The sequence below is a fragment of the Anomaloglossus baeobatrachus genome, chromosome 2, assembly GCF_048569485.1.
Source record: "Anomaloglossus baeobatrachus isolate aAnoBae1 chromosome 2, aAnoBae1.hap1, whole genome shotgun sequence".
NCBI lineage: Eukaryota > Metazoa > Chordata > Amphibia > Anura > Aromobatidae > Anomaloglossus > Anomaloglossus baeobatrachus.
This window is the reverse complement of record NC_134354.1, coordinates 200,663,417-200,680,979: the sequence shown is the minus strand read 5'-3', so window position 1 is coordinate 200,680,979 and position 17,563 is coordinate 200,663,417. Positions and strand designations below refer to the sequence as shown.

The 17,563-nt window shown below is 43.6% G+C and overlaps 1 protein-coding gene across 1 annotated transcript in view; it reads right to left on the bottom strand.

Annotated features, from left to right (window-relative positions):
* The window catches only part of CTTNBP2NL (CTTNBP2 N-terminal like), a 114,656-nt gene that overhangs the window by 41,587 nt on the left and 55,506 nt on the right, over positions 1 to 17,563 (bottom strand). Inside the window, exon 2 of the mRNA XM_075335584.1 lies at positions 10,756 to 10,863. Within this exon, the coding sequence (XP_075191699.1) occupies positions 10,756 to 10,854 (99 nt within the window). The 5' untranslated portion in view covers positions 10,855 to 10,863. The remainder of the gene's footprint in view (positions 1 to 10,755; positions 10,864 to 17,563) is intronic.

The window sequence follows — 17,563 nt, the reverse complement described above, 5'->3', positions numbered from 1 at the left end:
ACCCGTCACATAAATGCTTAGACGTGTGAAAGAGGTCTAAAAGATTTCCAAATACATGGATAATACGCAAGCTAATCTGATCGTAACTTTCATCGCACACTGTCCTGGGGAATTATTCTATAGAAATACCCTTCAATCGCTAATAAAGCTTCACCATTCAGAAAAAACTATCCCACAGATCAAAGTGGCTAATAGCTTGCAGATGGTCACTTTAAAACCTGTTCATTGGCAATGTTACGTGGAATTGTGGTCAAAAGTTATACATTGAGAAAGCACATATCCAACCCTCTTATCTAGTACGGTGATCAATCCATAATAATGTGCATAAACATGTGATTACCGCGATCCTGAGGTGCTGGTATGAAGCTGTTTCCTGAAGTCTCATGCCGTGACAGTTTCGAACCGAGCAGATGCAGCAGAGCTCAGCGGGTTCACCATGTGGAAGGCTGCCATGTGAAAAGCTGCAATGTGGATGCTAATTCCAATCGTTCACATCTGAGCAACGATTACGAGGTACCATTTGAGAAAGTGAGCGGTAACCCTGAAACGTCGCTGTCTGTTGTTACTAGCTCGATAGTTTGCGCTGACACTGATGCACACTGAGCCTGCAGGACAGCTTGAATTTCATTGAAACTTGATTGGGGGTGCTCATCCACCATCCGGACTATCCTGTGTTGCAAACTTTCAAAACGTTTTCTCTGCTGTCCACGTCCAAAGACAGCAGAGTACCATGAGTTGTAAAAACCTTGATTATGTTGCACACACACCGTGGGCAAAGGAACATCAAGATCTCTGAAGATAGACTTGTAACCTTGAGACTGTTGATATTTTTTAACAATTCTGGTTCTCAAATCCTTGGACACTTTTTCCATGTTTAGTGTGGCACAAACGGACACAATGGCAGATAGAGTCAACTTCTTCCCTAATTTAATTTCAGGTGTCATTTTTATATTGCCCATACCTGTTACTTGCCACAGGTGAGTTTGAATGAGCATCAGATGCTTGAAACAAAAAAGGTATTTGCCAAAAAATTTTCTCCGGACCATTTTTTTTTTGGTTGTGTGACAAATTAGGTCCAATTTTCCTTTTTTTTTCTCAGATTTTATTTTGTGTTGTTCTAATATGCACAAAGCAAATGAAAGTGTATTAAAAACAAACATGTGTTACGCAATAATTTTCTGGAGGAAATAAATCATATTCTGGAACAATTTCAAGGGTGCCAAACCTTTCAAGCATGACTATGTGACTATTCGAATGATTAAGAGCTGAGCTGAAGTTCTCCACAACGGCCACTTCACAGCTCTGTTCTCCGTTTACATCCAGCCAATGAGGCTGATCATATCTGATCCAGGATGCCGGGTGTAGAATCTCCACCAATCTAATATTGATGACCTATTCTAGTGGTACAAGGTTTCAAACTAATTTCCACTGTGTATTACAGAAAAAAGCCTACCGTAATCCCGTACATTTTATCCAAGCATCCCTTTCACAGTTTGTGCATAGAAGTTTCTTTTGTTCCATAAATAAGAGCATGGAAGGAAACAAACAAAAGTCCTGGAAGTAGGAGCAGCACATACTTCTGTATTATCAAAGAATGACAGGAAATGACTGGGGAGATGAGAAGCGGGAAAGTACTTTCCTAAGAACTGGGAAATTTACCAGGCTGGGCTCTCTATATGACTGGGAGAAATTCCAAATACATGTATCAGCCAGCATCTGATCTGGATGAAGGCTCATGCAGCTATAGCTAATAGCCCTTCAAATGCTTCACAAATCTGCTATGTATAAACATTAGAGGCACATAAATACCTCTGTAGTACTTCCCAATTGGTCTTCATTTCCTACCAGTTTGCGGATGCCTAGTCTGTGCAACGTCTTCACATAGCTGGCTATGTTGCAGGTGACAGATTCAATAGTACATAGATCCTGAGCCAACATCAGCCAGGAACAATGTAAATCGCCCCTCTCTGCATTCTCCCTTACTTTACCTGCTGCTATATTTTGTAATGGAAGGACAGAGTATACATGGCACTGAAAACTGCAATTAAGTGCCTATACTCATTGGAGAAAAGTCAACTGAACTATCAAATTTGGCATTTTACACCATCCCATTTCTCTCTACCAAATGAAAACCCAAGCAGAGTCATTTATTTGGGTGTGAGGAAGAATAGCTGTTTGGCTACCAGCTACTAAAAAGATGTCTAGGCACCTCTAGAAAGCAATGAGAGGACCCAAACATATAAAGTTCATAGAGAGCGTGTGAAGAAAGCCAAATCTGCAGGAGAAGACTCAGTGGTCTTATCTTATCATAACGGCTGAACAAAGTGATTGGCTGCAGAGGTCATCATTGCTGCAGCAAAGTAAAAAAAAACCACTACGGATTTCACAGTATTTGTTAATTTTATGCTATACGGTGTTATAAATCCTTGTTAGTCTCAAATTCTAAAATAATTGACAGGTATCAATAATATTTGCAGTGTGGAATGAACGATCATGGTGCGCAATAAGTTGCACTGTAAGAAAACGGAATATTACTGAATAGGAGCCTATGTTTCCATGCATCCAGAATTCGGAGAACGCTGTTGACTTTTCTGCTACTTGGAGCATAGAGTTTTTACAAGACCACCTCATGCTTGTATTTAGTCTAGTAAAGTAGTCAACGTGTGGCTAATTGCTTCTGATGTCACAGTAACCTAACACCGGCCCAGTGTGCGGAGCACATGGCTTGGCATAGACACTCATTCAGCTCCTTCCAATGTGGCTCACCGCTTCTATTCATCGTGGACTTTAGCTGGATACAGTGTGATGTCTGTCAGAGCAGAAGAAAATAACGGCCGCCATTTAAGATTTCTATGTCCCTTATTGGAGAAATGGTTAATGGGGATTTCCAAGAGGACGAAGGGCCTATGATATAACACGCCTGGGAGCAAACCGCTATCTGCAGCCGCTAAGCAGAGAGAATATGAGCCCGACTTACTGTGGCTGAAGTGGGCTAAACGCCAGTGCTGTATGAAAGACGTTCTGTGCCTGGAAATGTCATTGCAGCCGGTATAAGGGAGGCCTTTATGATACCAGGCATAGTAAACAGGAAGGGAAGCCGGGAGAAGGGGCCTGGGAGAGTTCAGCAAGATAGCCCTGACATTAGGGATGTATATTATCAGCGCTTGATAAAGCTCCAGCTACACCTTCCATACACTATCACATTGTGCTAAAAGTGGTTTAGTTATGACTATACATGTAGAAATGTTAAGTGTGGAAGGGGTGCATGATATGTAGGCTAGGTTTACAGAAAAGCCACTAACTTTCCATCTGTCTCAAAATCAGCATTACGAATTTCATCCTACGCATTGCAAACTGTAAAATATGTAGTGGAAGTTGTGAAATATAGAGTCATTACACACAGAGTGATCTATTTCAAGGGTTTTATTTCTGGCAATGTTGATGATTATGGCTTACAGCCAATGAAAACCCAAAAGTCATCTCAGAAAATTAGAATATTAGATAAGACCAACTGAAAAAATTATGTTAAAGTCAGAAATGTTGGCGCCTACTGAAAAGCGTGTACAGTAAATGCCTCAATACTTGTCTGGGGCTCCTTTTGCATGAATTACTGCATCAATGCGGCGTAGCATGGAGGTGATCAGCCTGTGGCACTGCTCAGGTGTTAAGGAAGCCCAGGTTGCTTTGATAGCAGCCTTCACCTCGTCTGCATTGGTATGTCTTGTGTCTGGACTATTTACATTGTGGGTTTTCTCCGCAGCCAGTGGATGAAAATTCTTAATCTCCACAGCTTTAATACTGTAATGTGCATATCACAACCCTTTTAAGAGAGTATTGGGGATATGTACTTTGTGACATGCTGGCATAAAGAAGGAAGGAGCCAAGCTGTCCTTATTTAGAGAATAGCATGATCATGTGTGATCTGCCATCAGGCAAAGGAATTACATTTGAATGTAATTATTACCAAATAATATTGGGGTGGTCCCCTTCCAAGAAATCTTCGTACCTTAGGGCGGTCCGCTATACAGTGGAACCTTGGTTAACGAGACCAATCCGTTCTGGGAGTGTGCTTGTTAACCAAGTTACTCGTTCATCAAAGTAAGATTTCCCATAGGAAATCATTGCAATGCAGACAATTCGTTCCACAACTTGTTAAAATGTCCCATCCTAGTCCCCTATTGAGCCATTCCACACACGCACAAACTCACACAAACAAGCACAAGCACGCACACACACACACACACACACACACACACACACACACACACACACACACACACACATATTATGCTCACCTTACCTTGCGTTCCATCGCCGGTCTCCTGGGACTTGCTGTTTGCCGGTACGGGCTGTATATCAGGTTACCATTGTGACAAGGGCGGAAGTTCCGCTGCCGTCAAAGGCAAGACCCGCTAGCTTCTGATTGGCAAGCGCGCTGCCTTTGAGTAGCGGTGACAGCCGAAGTTCCTGCCTCGTCGCGTTGGTCGCGAATACACATCCTGGAGCGGCGAACTACAGGACCCAGGAGGCCGGCGATGAAACGGAAGGTACACATATTATGCTCACCTTACCTTCCGTCCCATCGCTGGCCTCCTGGGTCTTGTAGTTCTACAAGAACCATGAGGCCGGTGATGGAATGGAAGGTAAGGTGAGCATAATACTGTATGTGTGTGCGTGTGTGTTTGTGTGTGTTTTGTGCTTGATTGTGTATGATTCTGTGGACTGTAAAAGCGGGTCAGAGCGCGGTAGATGTACGGAACCAGAAGTGTGTGCGGTGAGGATTTTGCTCGTACAGCAAAGCGTTCTCGTAAACAGAGTTACAAATTTACAGAAAGCTTTGCTTGTTAAGCGAAATTCTCGATAAGTGGGTTACTCGTTAAGCGAGCAATTCTCACTGTATAACAAAAAAAACAAAAACGAGGCAGCTATCCTCACCATCTTCGGATTGATTGGAGAGTATGTGTGCCGCTGCTCTCCATGTCTGTCATTGGCTCAGTGCGGACGTCCCATCAACAGTGCGATAACCAATCAGTGAGCTTAACGCTGCTTAATTGGAGCATTCCGTCTATATTGGCAGAATCCCTGCATTCACACAGTTTCCATAAGACATCAGTGCCATGGTCAATGCTGGTGGATGGTGAGTGTTGAGCAAGTTTTTAAAAAATAAATTCCAAACTGACCCGGAGGACAATATTTCCTTAAAAGGCACAACCTCCTTAAACTTCTGGCAGAGTATACAGAGCTGAAAAGTGACAGAGCCAGCAAAGTAAGAGTTATGGAGAAAAAGAAAGCACTTACACTCTCCGAACAGCATACGCCATGATGTTTTGTCATCTTGGCTGCTGTCTAGCCCACTGATTGGATGACAAAGCCACCAGCTCCTTCTTTCACAAACAATGTATTCACCGCTATCTGCATCCTGAAGCAGAAAACGGACGAGTGGCGGGCTAAAACATGGTGTGGCACGGTTTTCAGCCCTCCAGTTGTTTCGATCCGCAGGCCGGACTGGAACACAAGTTGCACTTTGTCCAGCAGTGCTTTAGACTAACGTTAGCCGAACCTGCAGATCCTTATGAGTTAATTCGACAGTAGGGCTCCAGACAGATTTATATCGACGGAGAAAAGATTCCCACATATTTCGGACTGCGGATTCTTTTATTCATTAATAAATAAGTCACCGCCAGAGATGTCTAGCAGCGGCTGTTTCAAAGAACACAGGAGCACTGGACAGGAGCTTATATAGGAAAGTCGTCCGAGATGGATAACAGTTTGGCCGGCACTTGACAGCTCTCTAACATGTATGGAGATCTTTAGGGCATGTTCACATGGAGGTTTTTATTTTTAGGAGATTTTTGGAGTGGACTCTCTCACAAAAAAAGAGCATTTCCAGAAGTGATTTTAGTTTCAAAATCTGATTTTTTTTAAAGCCTCAAAACAGCTCAGTGTGAACTTGGATTTTATACATCATGAGTGCACAGCGCAGTCTTTACAACACAAGAAAGTGATGCCAACACACATGGTTTCTGGTATCACTATTGGGTACATACTGAATTGATCAATGGAACCTCATGAGTTTTTATTTTGATAAATAGTTACAAAAAGCTAAGACGATAAGTAACTACAGATCATAGAAGTAAAAGACAAAGACATCTCAGTTTTGCTGAACTGGTCTTTGTGGCTTTTCCTGGCGGCCTGTCGCTTCTGCTGCTGGCCACAGCTCCAGATGCTGATGAAATCATTGCCTAGCACACTAAACGCTTCCTATTCTGCGGCTGCCTCAGCCTAACCTTCCCCCCTCCTTCCTGGCCTGTTCTGTGGCATTTGTAATAAAAATCACTACATGAGGAGGAAATAACTTTGATTGATCTCTTGTATTCGGGCCCACATACCCAGTCAGTCATCATCCCCCTTCTGACTGCACACAAGCGCCCCCCAAAACACTAAACAACAGCCAGAGTCATTTGCAGGTAAAAGTGGACTGCCTGTTTCTGCCAAGACTTGGGCTTCGTCTCAACATCAGTATCTATTTGACGCTGCAAAATGTCTGCACCATCTCCGCACCCCGGTATATTTACGTTTTTAGAGCTGTGGGTTTTTTGTCTCTATTTGGTGTGTCATGCTTTAAGTAAACCGGTTTTGTTTTTGGAACTTCCTGGTATTGACATTATTAGGTGCTAATTACAGTGATTTTTGATGCATTTTGTGTTGCGCCAACGAGCCAAAAATGCGTTTTTTTCACCTGTGGAATTTCTGCACTTAATGCAAGTCTATGCGGAAAATCCGCACAGAAGACTGCACATCCGCAAGAGAAATTGACATGCTGCGGACTGGAAAAACGCTCCGCGGGTCAGTTTACGCAGCATAAAAGAGAAGCACAGTTGGGCAAGAGAATTCTATTAATCCATCCACTTCACAGGTATTGTAAAATACAAGTAAAACTCATTGTGGGCGCGTCCTCTAACTATTCAGTAGAAAGTTTAAAGTGCAAGTTGAAAACAAAAAAAAAAAAAAAGAAATAAATAATGGTTTTTCCCAACATTACATTTTAGTGCAGTTTGATGGTGCCAATTCAGTTGCAACTTTACGTTCATTTTTTACTTGATGAAAATGTGATCTATAAGACTTTTTGATTTCCTTTAAAATCCCTAGGTAAACAAATTCTTCTGAACCGCTAATCCCACAGCAATATACAGTAAAAGTAGATGGGGATTTTGGAAACCCATCCTTTCATGGGGGGGGGGGGGGGACCCAGTAAGATGATTGAAGCTCATTACGGATTTTTAAAACTCCAAGCTTGCTTATTCTTGCGTGAAAAAAATTGCTGATTTTCAGACAAGATCTCAACAAATAAAGCATAAAAGCCATCCCACCGCAGCAAGGTGCGCCCAATCAAGATGGACACCAAATCTTAATCTTATCCTAGGTTGTCTCTGTTAAATGACCGTGTGAATGTGCACCTACACATTGCACATGCTCAGGGGTCATTTCTTTGGTTTTGCTTTATTTTTTTGTACTTTGCACATACAGGGGTGGGCTCCCCTTTTTAGGCTGTGTATCTGGTCTATATAGCTTTCCATCAGGCAGACACACAGCGAGATGAACTAGAAGAGATAAGGTCCTTTCTGTTTGGGTACACCTTGGCATGGTGTGAAGGCTTTTATGCTCTTGTGAGCAAAAATATTGTCAACCAAGTACTCTGTTATTTACATGCACTATTACTACTTAATTATTTACTTACTGCAGGATATTTGCGCATTTTGTTCTTACCCAAGTTTTGTCTGTTGAATGGCCACAGTGTGAATGTGCACCTACACATTGCACTTTTTCCAGCATGTGTTCCTACTCAGGTCATTGGTAGTGATGAGCGAATCCAAGGACTCCATGAAACACTGGCGCTGTTGGCAAGTCACAAATCACAGAGACTGACTGGGGCGGCGGTGATAGAAGATGAAGCCGCCGGAGGGTAATTATACAAGTCATGCGCTAGGATTTAAAAAGTACCCATCTAGGGGTGCAATAAAAAAATAAAAAAAAAATAAATAGCTGGAGTGGAGTTTTAAATATTATATCAACCTACAATGTATGCAGTACACAGTACCATATCCAAGGAGCAGCAGCTGCATAGTTCAGGCAACAGCGAATTGAGAGCCACTGTGGCCGATCACTGGACGGGACGAAAACAAACTCTGTTTCTTACAAGTGGATTTAAATATTTACTGCTCTGAGCCCTTATTAAGGCATTTAAATCAGCTCAGAGGTTTAATCTTGGCACACAAGCCTTTCAGAGTCCTGCTAAAGAGCTCAGAGCTTGGCTGCACTTCTGCAAATGGCCCATTTTGGGAAATCAAATCCTTGAATAGCGTGCACAGAGCATGTGGGTAGGGCAGTCTCACTGGGATGTGCGCAGAGATAAAGTAATTGATGCCATTCCTTATCTTAAAGCTGCAGGTGTATTAAATCCAGAGAGGAACTATACGTACACTGAATGGCCGTGGTGCTTGACTGCATATCCACACCACTCCATGCAAAGATAGAATTGTGCTGCAAATTGTTCAAAAATACGATAATAGCACAGGAATTCCAGCAATCAGGCTGTATCCGAGAGCTACGGGGCAGAATTAACCCTTCAGAGAAGAGGCAGCACACGACACTGAGCTTTAAAAGGCTAGTGAAATGACAGATCGAGGCCAGCTCAGTCGTGTGTCACAGACGAGGAATGGCAATAATTCTGTGCAAACTGAAGTGAGGAATTCAGTGACGTGATTTACCCTCCACCACTGACTGAGATACATGGGCTCTGCAAAATACTGGGAAACACTTCAAAAAGCATGGGGGTATGCCATAGAAACAGAAGATGTCCGGTTTTGTTTTTTGGTTGTTTTTGAAGGCGAAAAATAATACAGATCAGACGAGGCCTCCCAGCTATTCTAGACACTCAAAGAGCTCTGAGTCCAGTGGGCAGTCTTGATTGACAGTCTTCCCTATACAAATATGTATACAGAGGTAGTAATTGTTAATAGATTGTGACATCACGTTATGTGGTCCTAAAGGTTCTTAAGCAGTCTTAGCAGGATATAAACCATAGGGCCCCTAGGAGAATGGGGGCCATGTGAAATTGGCCAGTTTGCATACCAGCCTGTTTTCTGTTTGGTTCTTTTAGGCTATGTGCCCACACTGCGGATTTACCGCGGATTTTGCCGCAGATTTACCGAAAATCTGCAGCAGCGGCACTTCCAAGCCATTTCAATGGCATTTTGGAAATGCTGTGTCTATGCTGCGGATTTTTCCGCTGCGGATTTGCCGCGGATTTTGATGCGGAAAAATCTGCAGCATGTCAATTGTTTGTTGCGGATTTTGGTGCGGATTTGGGTATAGAATGTTAAAAAAAAAAAAAAAAAAATCTGCGGTAAATCCGCGGTAAATCCGCGGGCGCGGATTTGCCGCGAAAGTCGCGGATTTTTAGGCAGAAAAGTCCGCAGGTACATTCTACCGTGGACACATAGCCTTAGACTCCTGCAAATGAGAGACCTTTGGTCACATGACTGTAAAGTCAAAAGGTCCTTAAACAATCTTAACCTCAGAATACAAATGTTGGGGTTCCTAAGAGAGTAGGGGCCTGAAAAACTGCTCAGTTTGACTTCTCCCAATGCCAACCCTGACTGTAACGAGAACTTATTTTTGGAGTAGGGCTTATATTTCAAAGCACCCTCCAAAAATCCTGTAAAATCATCATCAGGTCTTATTTTTGGTGAAACACTATATCAATCTGCTAAGCAGCTCCTTCTCCTAACATACTTCTAGTAGACTATGCAGAGTAAATTGTAGCACATCTGCTATCCACTTATATATTATACTACAGCCCAATAAATAAATGAAGAGTATAACTAAAAAGCGGTTGCCCACTACAAAAAGTGAGGAGATGAAACATTTTAGTACGATTAGTGATTGTCGGGAGTTTGACCATCAGAACCCTACTGATCCAAGATAAACCGTACAAGCAATCTGTCTGGTTTTTGCTCACAGTGATTCTCTGTGTGGGGGATTACAACACACAGCCATCCATTAAACAGTGTAGTCATCCTGAGGTTGGGTCACCTGGAGATAAGCCATAAAATTATTACATGGGAGTACACCTTTACTGGGACTGATCAGAGAGGCTTAAACCTAGGACACACAGCGAGAAAAAAAACAGTGCGAGTGGAATGCGATAAAAAAAAAAGGAAAATTGCATTCCACGCAGACCACTATTACTCTATGTGGCAGTTCCCATGAGCGATTCTTTTCTCAGCCCTAAAAGATCCTGTTCCCCTCACACCCATACAAGTCTATGGGGCGAGAGAAACATCGCACTGCTCTTGTGTTACACTGGTGTAACACGAGAGCAGTGCGATTCTCGCATCAGCCGGCTATGGAGGAGATGGGGAGATAAATCCCTCCCCTCCTCAGCTCCGGCCCTCCACTCTTCAGCGCCAGCCCCCCCAGTCTGCAGCTGTGGTCTGATCGCACGATCAGACCACATTCGCATGACCCTCACATGATACTCAGCTCCTACTGTCATGCGAGGATCGCACATAACCCAGTGTGGCCTCGGTCTTATTCTGAGACTGCACAAAATACTGCGGAGAAGAAAACTAAAAAGCGAAACATATAAAAGTTACATAGACATTTTAAGCCACAGATCCAATATTTGTTACTTTTTAGCTTTTAATTTGACTTCCCCTTGGGAAGACTAATGAGCGGTAATTCAGACCTTACCTTTATTGCCTCGATTACAAGCTCTCTGGCCTCCAGCTCCCCCTCTAAGATGCTTAGTAGTGTAAGCAATTCTGGTTTGCTGAGTTTTTCTAGATTCATTGTGTCGCCCTAAAGAAAGTAAAAAAAATTACATTATACGAATGTAAAACTTCAATGGTAAAAATACTACAATTTTCTATATGACTGCTTAATATTACAGTATAGTCCAAAAATTTGCTCAAAAACTCAGCTTGAAAAATGTATTCAAGGCCATGTTCACACGTGTTTTGGCTGCGTTTTTTCATGACTCAAATTTAGGCTCTGTGCGCACTGGGAAGTGGAATTTTCTTGAGAAAATTCCGCATGCCCTCAAAGATTACCGCACCCGCGGTAAAAAACCGCGGGAAACCGCACCCGAAAACCGCATGCGGTTTGCCGCGGTTTTACCGCGGTATTATTCGCGGTATTGCCGCGGTTTTGCCGCGTGCGGGTTGGGATGTGCTTTATTGCATTCAATGCAATAAAGCACATTGAAGAAAAAAAAAGTCATTTAATTCTGAGAGTAGATAGACAGAAGAATGGATAGAGGGATAGATAGATAGACAGAGGGATAGATAGAGAGATGGATGACAGATCGCTGCATTTCCCACGGTCGGCAGTGAGTTCACATTACCGGCCGTGGGAAATGACCGGTAATTACCTCTGCTGCTTTCATTCAGCGCTGTGTGTTAGTCACGGCTGGATGGAAGCAGTGCAGGACGTCGGACCTGGATTACGCCGGAGCTTTGTTTGGGGGGGGTTAATAAAATGGTGAACGAGGCTTGTTTGTTTTATTTAAAATAAAGGATTTTTCGGTGTGTTTTTTTTCACTTTACTTACGGGTTGATCATGTCAGCTGTCACATAGACGCTGCCATGATCAAGCCTGGGGTTAACCCCTTGTATTACCTTGCCACCACTGCTACACGGTGGCAAGAAGAGCCGAGGACACGCCGGCATTGCCGCATATTGCATGCGACAGTGCCGGGGCAGCTGCGGCTGATATTCTCGGCTGCGGGAGGGGGAGTGAGGTGGGGGACATTACCCCTGCCCCTCGCCCTCCCCAGCCTGAGAATACCGGGCCGCCGCTGTGTGCTTACCTCGGCTGCAAGGTAAATATGCAGCGGAGCCCACGTTCTTTTTTGTCTATATTTCCGTTTTCTTTCTATGTGTGTTCTATGTGTCTGTGTCTATGTGATCTATGTGTCTGTGATGTCTGTGTGTGATCTGTGTGTGTGTTTACTCTCTGGTTTGCTTCCTCTTCCTGTAATGACATCACTTCCCTGCAAAACCGCAAGCAAGTGATGCACATTACCGGAGGTAAACCGCAAAATACCGCAGGGAATAACGCAGGAAAACGCAGTGAACCGCACAGAATTTGCTGCCTGCGTTATTCCCTGCGGGATTTCATGATTAACATTGAGTCAATGGAGTGAAATCCCGCAGCGACGTGCGGAAAAGAAGTGACATGCACTTGTTTTTGCTGCGGGATTCCCGCAGCAAAACAAGCAGCTGTCAAATTCCGCCCAGTGCGCACAGGATTTTTTTTCTCCATAGGATTTGCTGGTGATTCACTGCAGAGATGTTATGAACATTTTCTGCAGTGAAACATGCAGCAAATCCGCGGCAAAATCCGCGAAAAATCCGGTAAGTGCGCACATAGCCTAAAAGCTGATTTTTTGAGTACCATCAAAACCTGTAAAAGGTCCCACAAATAACTATCAAAAAGACATAGCAAAACCTGCTTTCTGGAAGAATCTTACTGCCAAGACAGCAGGTTTGAGCTGCAGAACAAAGCAGCAAGTACGTAACGAGTGAACACGAGTGCAGTGACCGGATACAACATGTGTAATAATGTGGAAATTCTAGGACCATTTAGAAAGAAATAAAAAAACAAATATGGCTGCAGGCATGTGCGTTTCCCACGGTTTGTGATCAGGGAGTATGTAGTAAAACAGTGGACACTGTCTGTACGTTCCCAGACCTCAAAATTTGAAAAAACTAATATTTCTTACAGGAAATACCCATTTCAGGACACAAATGCAGTCACGTAAGTGAGCTTCTATGGTGCCGGACGGTGCACAGCTCCATAATACTGAGGTATTCTGCCAAGGAAGTAATGTCGGATCTGCATTTTACAGCACAACACTGAATCAAATGCTCTATTAAATCTGAGGCAAAAAAAACTAAATAAAAATCAAAGAAACTTAATGTACGGCCAATAAAGAGAACAGATTGTCATCCAAAACGCAACCATGTTTCTCTGGTGACATTTTTGGGAAAGTGACAATTTTAGATGCAGCCATATTGGTTGATCTCCAATGGCAACGGGGTCACTGCTACAGACAGCCAGAATAAAGATTACATATAGAAAATATCTGAGAAACAGAAACAGGGTGCTGGTAATACGGGTGGCATCACGGCAGAAATGCACAATGCCCAACTCCCATACCACACCCAGACGGGTCACCTTACTCACACATGGGTGAGGTAACATACAGACACGGCATAGATCAGCAGTGAATCAGTAAGAGCAGACAAATACACGGTCAGGTCTCTTGCTGTGAAATGATTTCTTAGCAAAGAATGTCTTAGCCAAGAGTGTAATGGTTAAAACATTGTTCTGTGGAAAAGGTGGGGAGTGCAGCCATTTTGTAGGACACTTCTGTGCTCAAGACTATTCTCACAAAACACTACATCACATGGGCTCACTGAGGAGGTGATAAATGATACACAGCTTAGGGCTATGGTTTACTTCTGCCCCTCAGCAATGCTTTATAATGTCACATTCACATAGTAAAATTTTAGGAGCTTCTTTATGCATGTTTTATAAAAATCCTGTTGCAATATCCCCCTATTAAACAATCCTTAAAGTGAAAAACATGGAACATGATGCATAGACATCTTACAGGAGTTGTGCACTACTTCAACAACCGTTTCTGTGGTTTACTCCAGAGTTAAATAATAACATGTACTCGCCACCTCTGGTAACAGCGCTGTTATCACGATGTTGGCACTGCCTCTCCCAGGGCTAGCGTGACATTATTATGTCACTCAATCCCTGCGACCTATCAGTGCTAGCTTCACTGTCCCCTTCTTCAGATGTAGGGGACATCATGAAATAGAGCTGCGGCTGCTCGCTCACTTCCCTCGGATTTCTGATTTGTCCTAAGAAGGGGAGAGTTAAATTGGCACCGACTGGCCACAGGGATTTTGTGACACAACACAGAGTCCACGGAGAAACTGCTGGAACGGCAACAGAGGTCTGTGTAAGTGTTATTACTGTAGTTAAACAGAAATTAAGAAGACGTTGTCCTACTAGTAGAGATCCCCTTTACATTGAGGCTAAACTCATATGTGCATGTATTATGGTTGAGTATGTACCGCAATCCACAAACTAACTGCGGCTCTCCTGACCCGAACTTGATAGTCGCATAGGCATATATGAGGCTGTCAGGATTAAGTCAGGGGACCCACAGTCAGTGATTTGCTGTCCGTAAGCAGACCATGATACACAAATATCAGAATGAGGCACAAAGGGTTATTATCAAAACACTAAGCTATCCCCTATTTATAGAATGTGGGATAAAACTGATCACTGGTGGTCACAATGCTGTGAACCCCAGTAATCTAGAAAATGAGGCAAAAGGAAATTGGCTCTGGTGAGTCGCATCTTGAATTGAGTGGAGATGAACATGGTCAACCGCTGCTCAATTCATTGCCTACAAGACTGCTGCAAATAGCCACGCCCCTCACTCGGTTTTTCCCCAGTAGTCACAAATAATGGATCGATTTTATGTCTATCATGAGCAGCTCTGTGTTATTCAAGACATGGCTCTGCAGAGCATGGTTCTCAGGAACGCTGGGGAAACTAATGGCTGGACCTCCTGCAATGAGTAATTTATCTTTCATTCTATGGAATAACCCTTTAAAGGCGTTGGGCACACGTCCGTATTTTGTATCCATATTGTGTGGATTTGTAATACAGGAATTAACATACTGCACCATTATATATTCCGCGTATCTCATGGATTCTGACTATCTAGAAGAACTGATTCCCTAAGGTTGTGTGCCCACGATCAGGATTCACTGCGTTCTGTAGACCGCAGCTGCTCATATCCATGATCAGGGTTGAGTGCGTTGTGGTCTCCTCGCTGTGTTCTCCCTATGGAGGACGCATGTGATTCCACAGTAAACAATTGACATGCTGCGATCTGGAGAGATGCACCGCAGGTCAGCGTTTGCTGTGGAAAAAAACAAGCACAGTGGGCACGGGATTTCTAGAAATCCATCCACTGTGCTTGTACTGTACAACGCAGCTTTTTGGATGCAGCTGAAGCTTGCTACATCAAAAACGCAGCAAACACTGATCGTGGGCACGCACACTAATACTATTGAAATTGAAGCACTTGGATTTACCTTAGCGCTTAGGGTACCGTCTCACTAAACGATGTACCAGCGATTCCGACCACGATACATCCTGGTCAAGATCGCTGGTACATGACTACAGGGTCGCTAGTGAAAAGAACAACCACTTCCAGATTTTCATTATTTTAAACTTGTCTTGCACACTCAAAAAAACGTTTATATAGACCAAGAAGAAAAAAACAAGTCTCAAGTGCAATCACATATTTTTTTTGCAAAATTTATCAAAAAAGTTTTTATTATTATTAGAATAGAAGGAATATTTTACAAACATTAAAAGCACAAGTACGGTCTCAAGCAAAAAAGCATGACCCGGGAATAACAGGGTCACACACCATGCTGCAGAAAAAATGTGCAAATTATGGGAAAATCATAAATCTCATGCCATTTTCAACATAAGCCGGGCTTTCAACTATATACATTTTAAGTCTAGGGCTATTTAAACATTGGATGTGCAGAAAATAAATATTGACCAGTGTGTCTGAGTTTTCTAAATCTCTCTTGCACATGCAAGGGTTAATCCACCATTTTACTCTAGTTTATTCAGTCTGTTCTGTGGATATATATATATATATATATATATATATATATATATATATATATATATATATATATATATATATATATATGCACAAACATGTGTTAACAATCAGCAAGCTGTCTCCTACACACACACAAGGGTTAGTCCACCATTTTGTTTTGCTTTCCTCAGACTAGTCTGTAGGTGAATGTGCACCTGTGTGTTTGGCAGACAGCAATAGTATCCTCTGTAAATTAGTAGTTTTAATCCATACTGCTTACTGCCATTTAAATATGAATGGAAAGTAAGGCTACTTTCACACCTCCGGTTTCTGCAATGCGGCACAATCCGGCACTTTGCAGGAAAATCGCAACCGGTTTTTTTTGCTGCCGGTTGCTATTTTCCTGCATAGACTTTAATTAGTGCCGCATTGTGCCGCATGGCCTTGCGTTCCGTCCGGTTTTTGCCGCATGCGGCAGATTTAGCCGATGCGGCGGCCGGATGGAACGTTGCCTGGCACGTTTTTTCGTGCGGCAAAAAAAACCGCATCGCGCCGCATTCGGCCGATGCGGCGCATTTTTCAATGCATGCCTATGGCGGCCGGATGCGGCGCGATGCGGCGCATTTTTCAATGCATGCCTATGGCGGCCGGATGCGGCGCGATGCGGCAATAACCGCATCCGGCCGCCGCATGCGGTTTTTGCCACTGCGCATGCTCAGTAGCATGCCGCAAGCGGCAAAAACCGGACTGGCCGCACAGGAAAAACTTATGCAAAGGATGCGGTGTTTTCACCGCATCCGTTGCATAGCTTGCACAGCCGGATTGGGCCGCAGAGCTCAAGCCGGATGTGTGAAAGTAGCCTAAGAGGTTACTCCTTGCTTGACTGTCATCATTCACAGGGAAAACTCTTATACAAAAGATCTCACACATACAAGTGCTCCACTATAACTGAAACTGAAAGTACAATAGAGCGCCTCACATGAGGGCTTGTGGATCAGCAGTCCATATTAAGCCCAGTTTCCTAGCCCACAGCATGTTTAATCTTATGGAATAGGCCGATATTTACCCATCAAGCCTTTGGATGTGACCTCATTTGCCTCCAATGCACATTTCGCATTCACAGCTTCATCAGGGAATGGCACCCGATGTAAACTATGTACCAGCGATTCCGACCACGATACATCCTGGTCAAGATCGCTGGTACGTGACTACAGGGTCGCTAGTGAGCTGTGAAACAGTCAGATCTTCCCAACGACGCAGCAACGATACGGCGGTCGCTGGGACCCTGTCACACAGCACGATTCAAATCTTGATTAGTAACATAGGCGTGCATCTACATTGCCTTTTCCACGCCCCCTCTGCTCCGATTGGTGGTCGTAACTGCGTTGGGACTGGGCGGCCATGCCTTTAGAGAAGGCAACATAATAGCGCTTCCATCCTTCCCTCCCGATGCAGAATGGACTGTATTACGATTTGCTGCTACACACGGTCCGGGACAGGTGAATTTAGCCCTCTGAAATGTACTGCGATCTACAAGCCAGAACAGAGAATGGAAGCGGCCAATCCGAACGCAGTAGCGATCACCAATTGGAACAGAGAGGGCGCGGAAAATAACAAAGATGCACGCCTACGTGAATCGCGAATGAGGTCATTGGGTAAGGTATCAAACACACCGATGCGTGCTGCCCTTCTGGAGCCCGACAACTAAAAAATGAACCAGAACAGTGTGTAACGATCAGTGATTTCACAGCAGAGGCCAGGTCGCTGTTTAGTGTCACACACAGCGGGATCGCTGATGAGGTCACTAGTACGTCACAAAACCTGTGACTCAGCAGCGATCTAGCT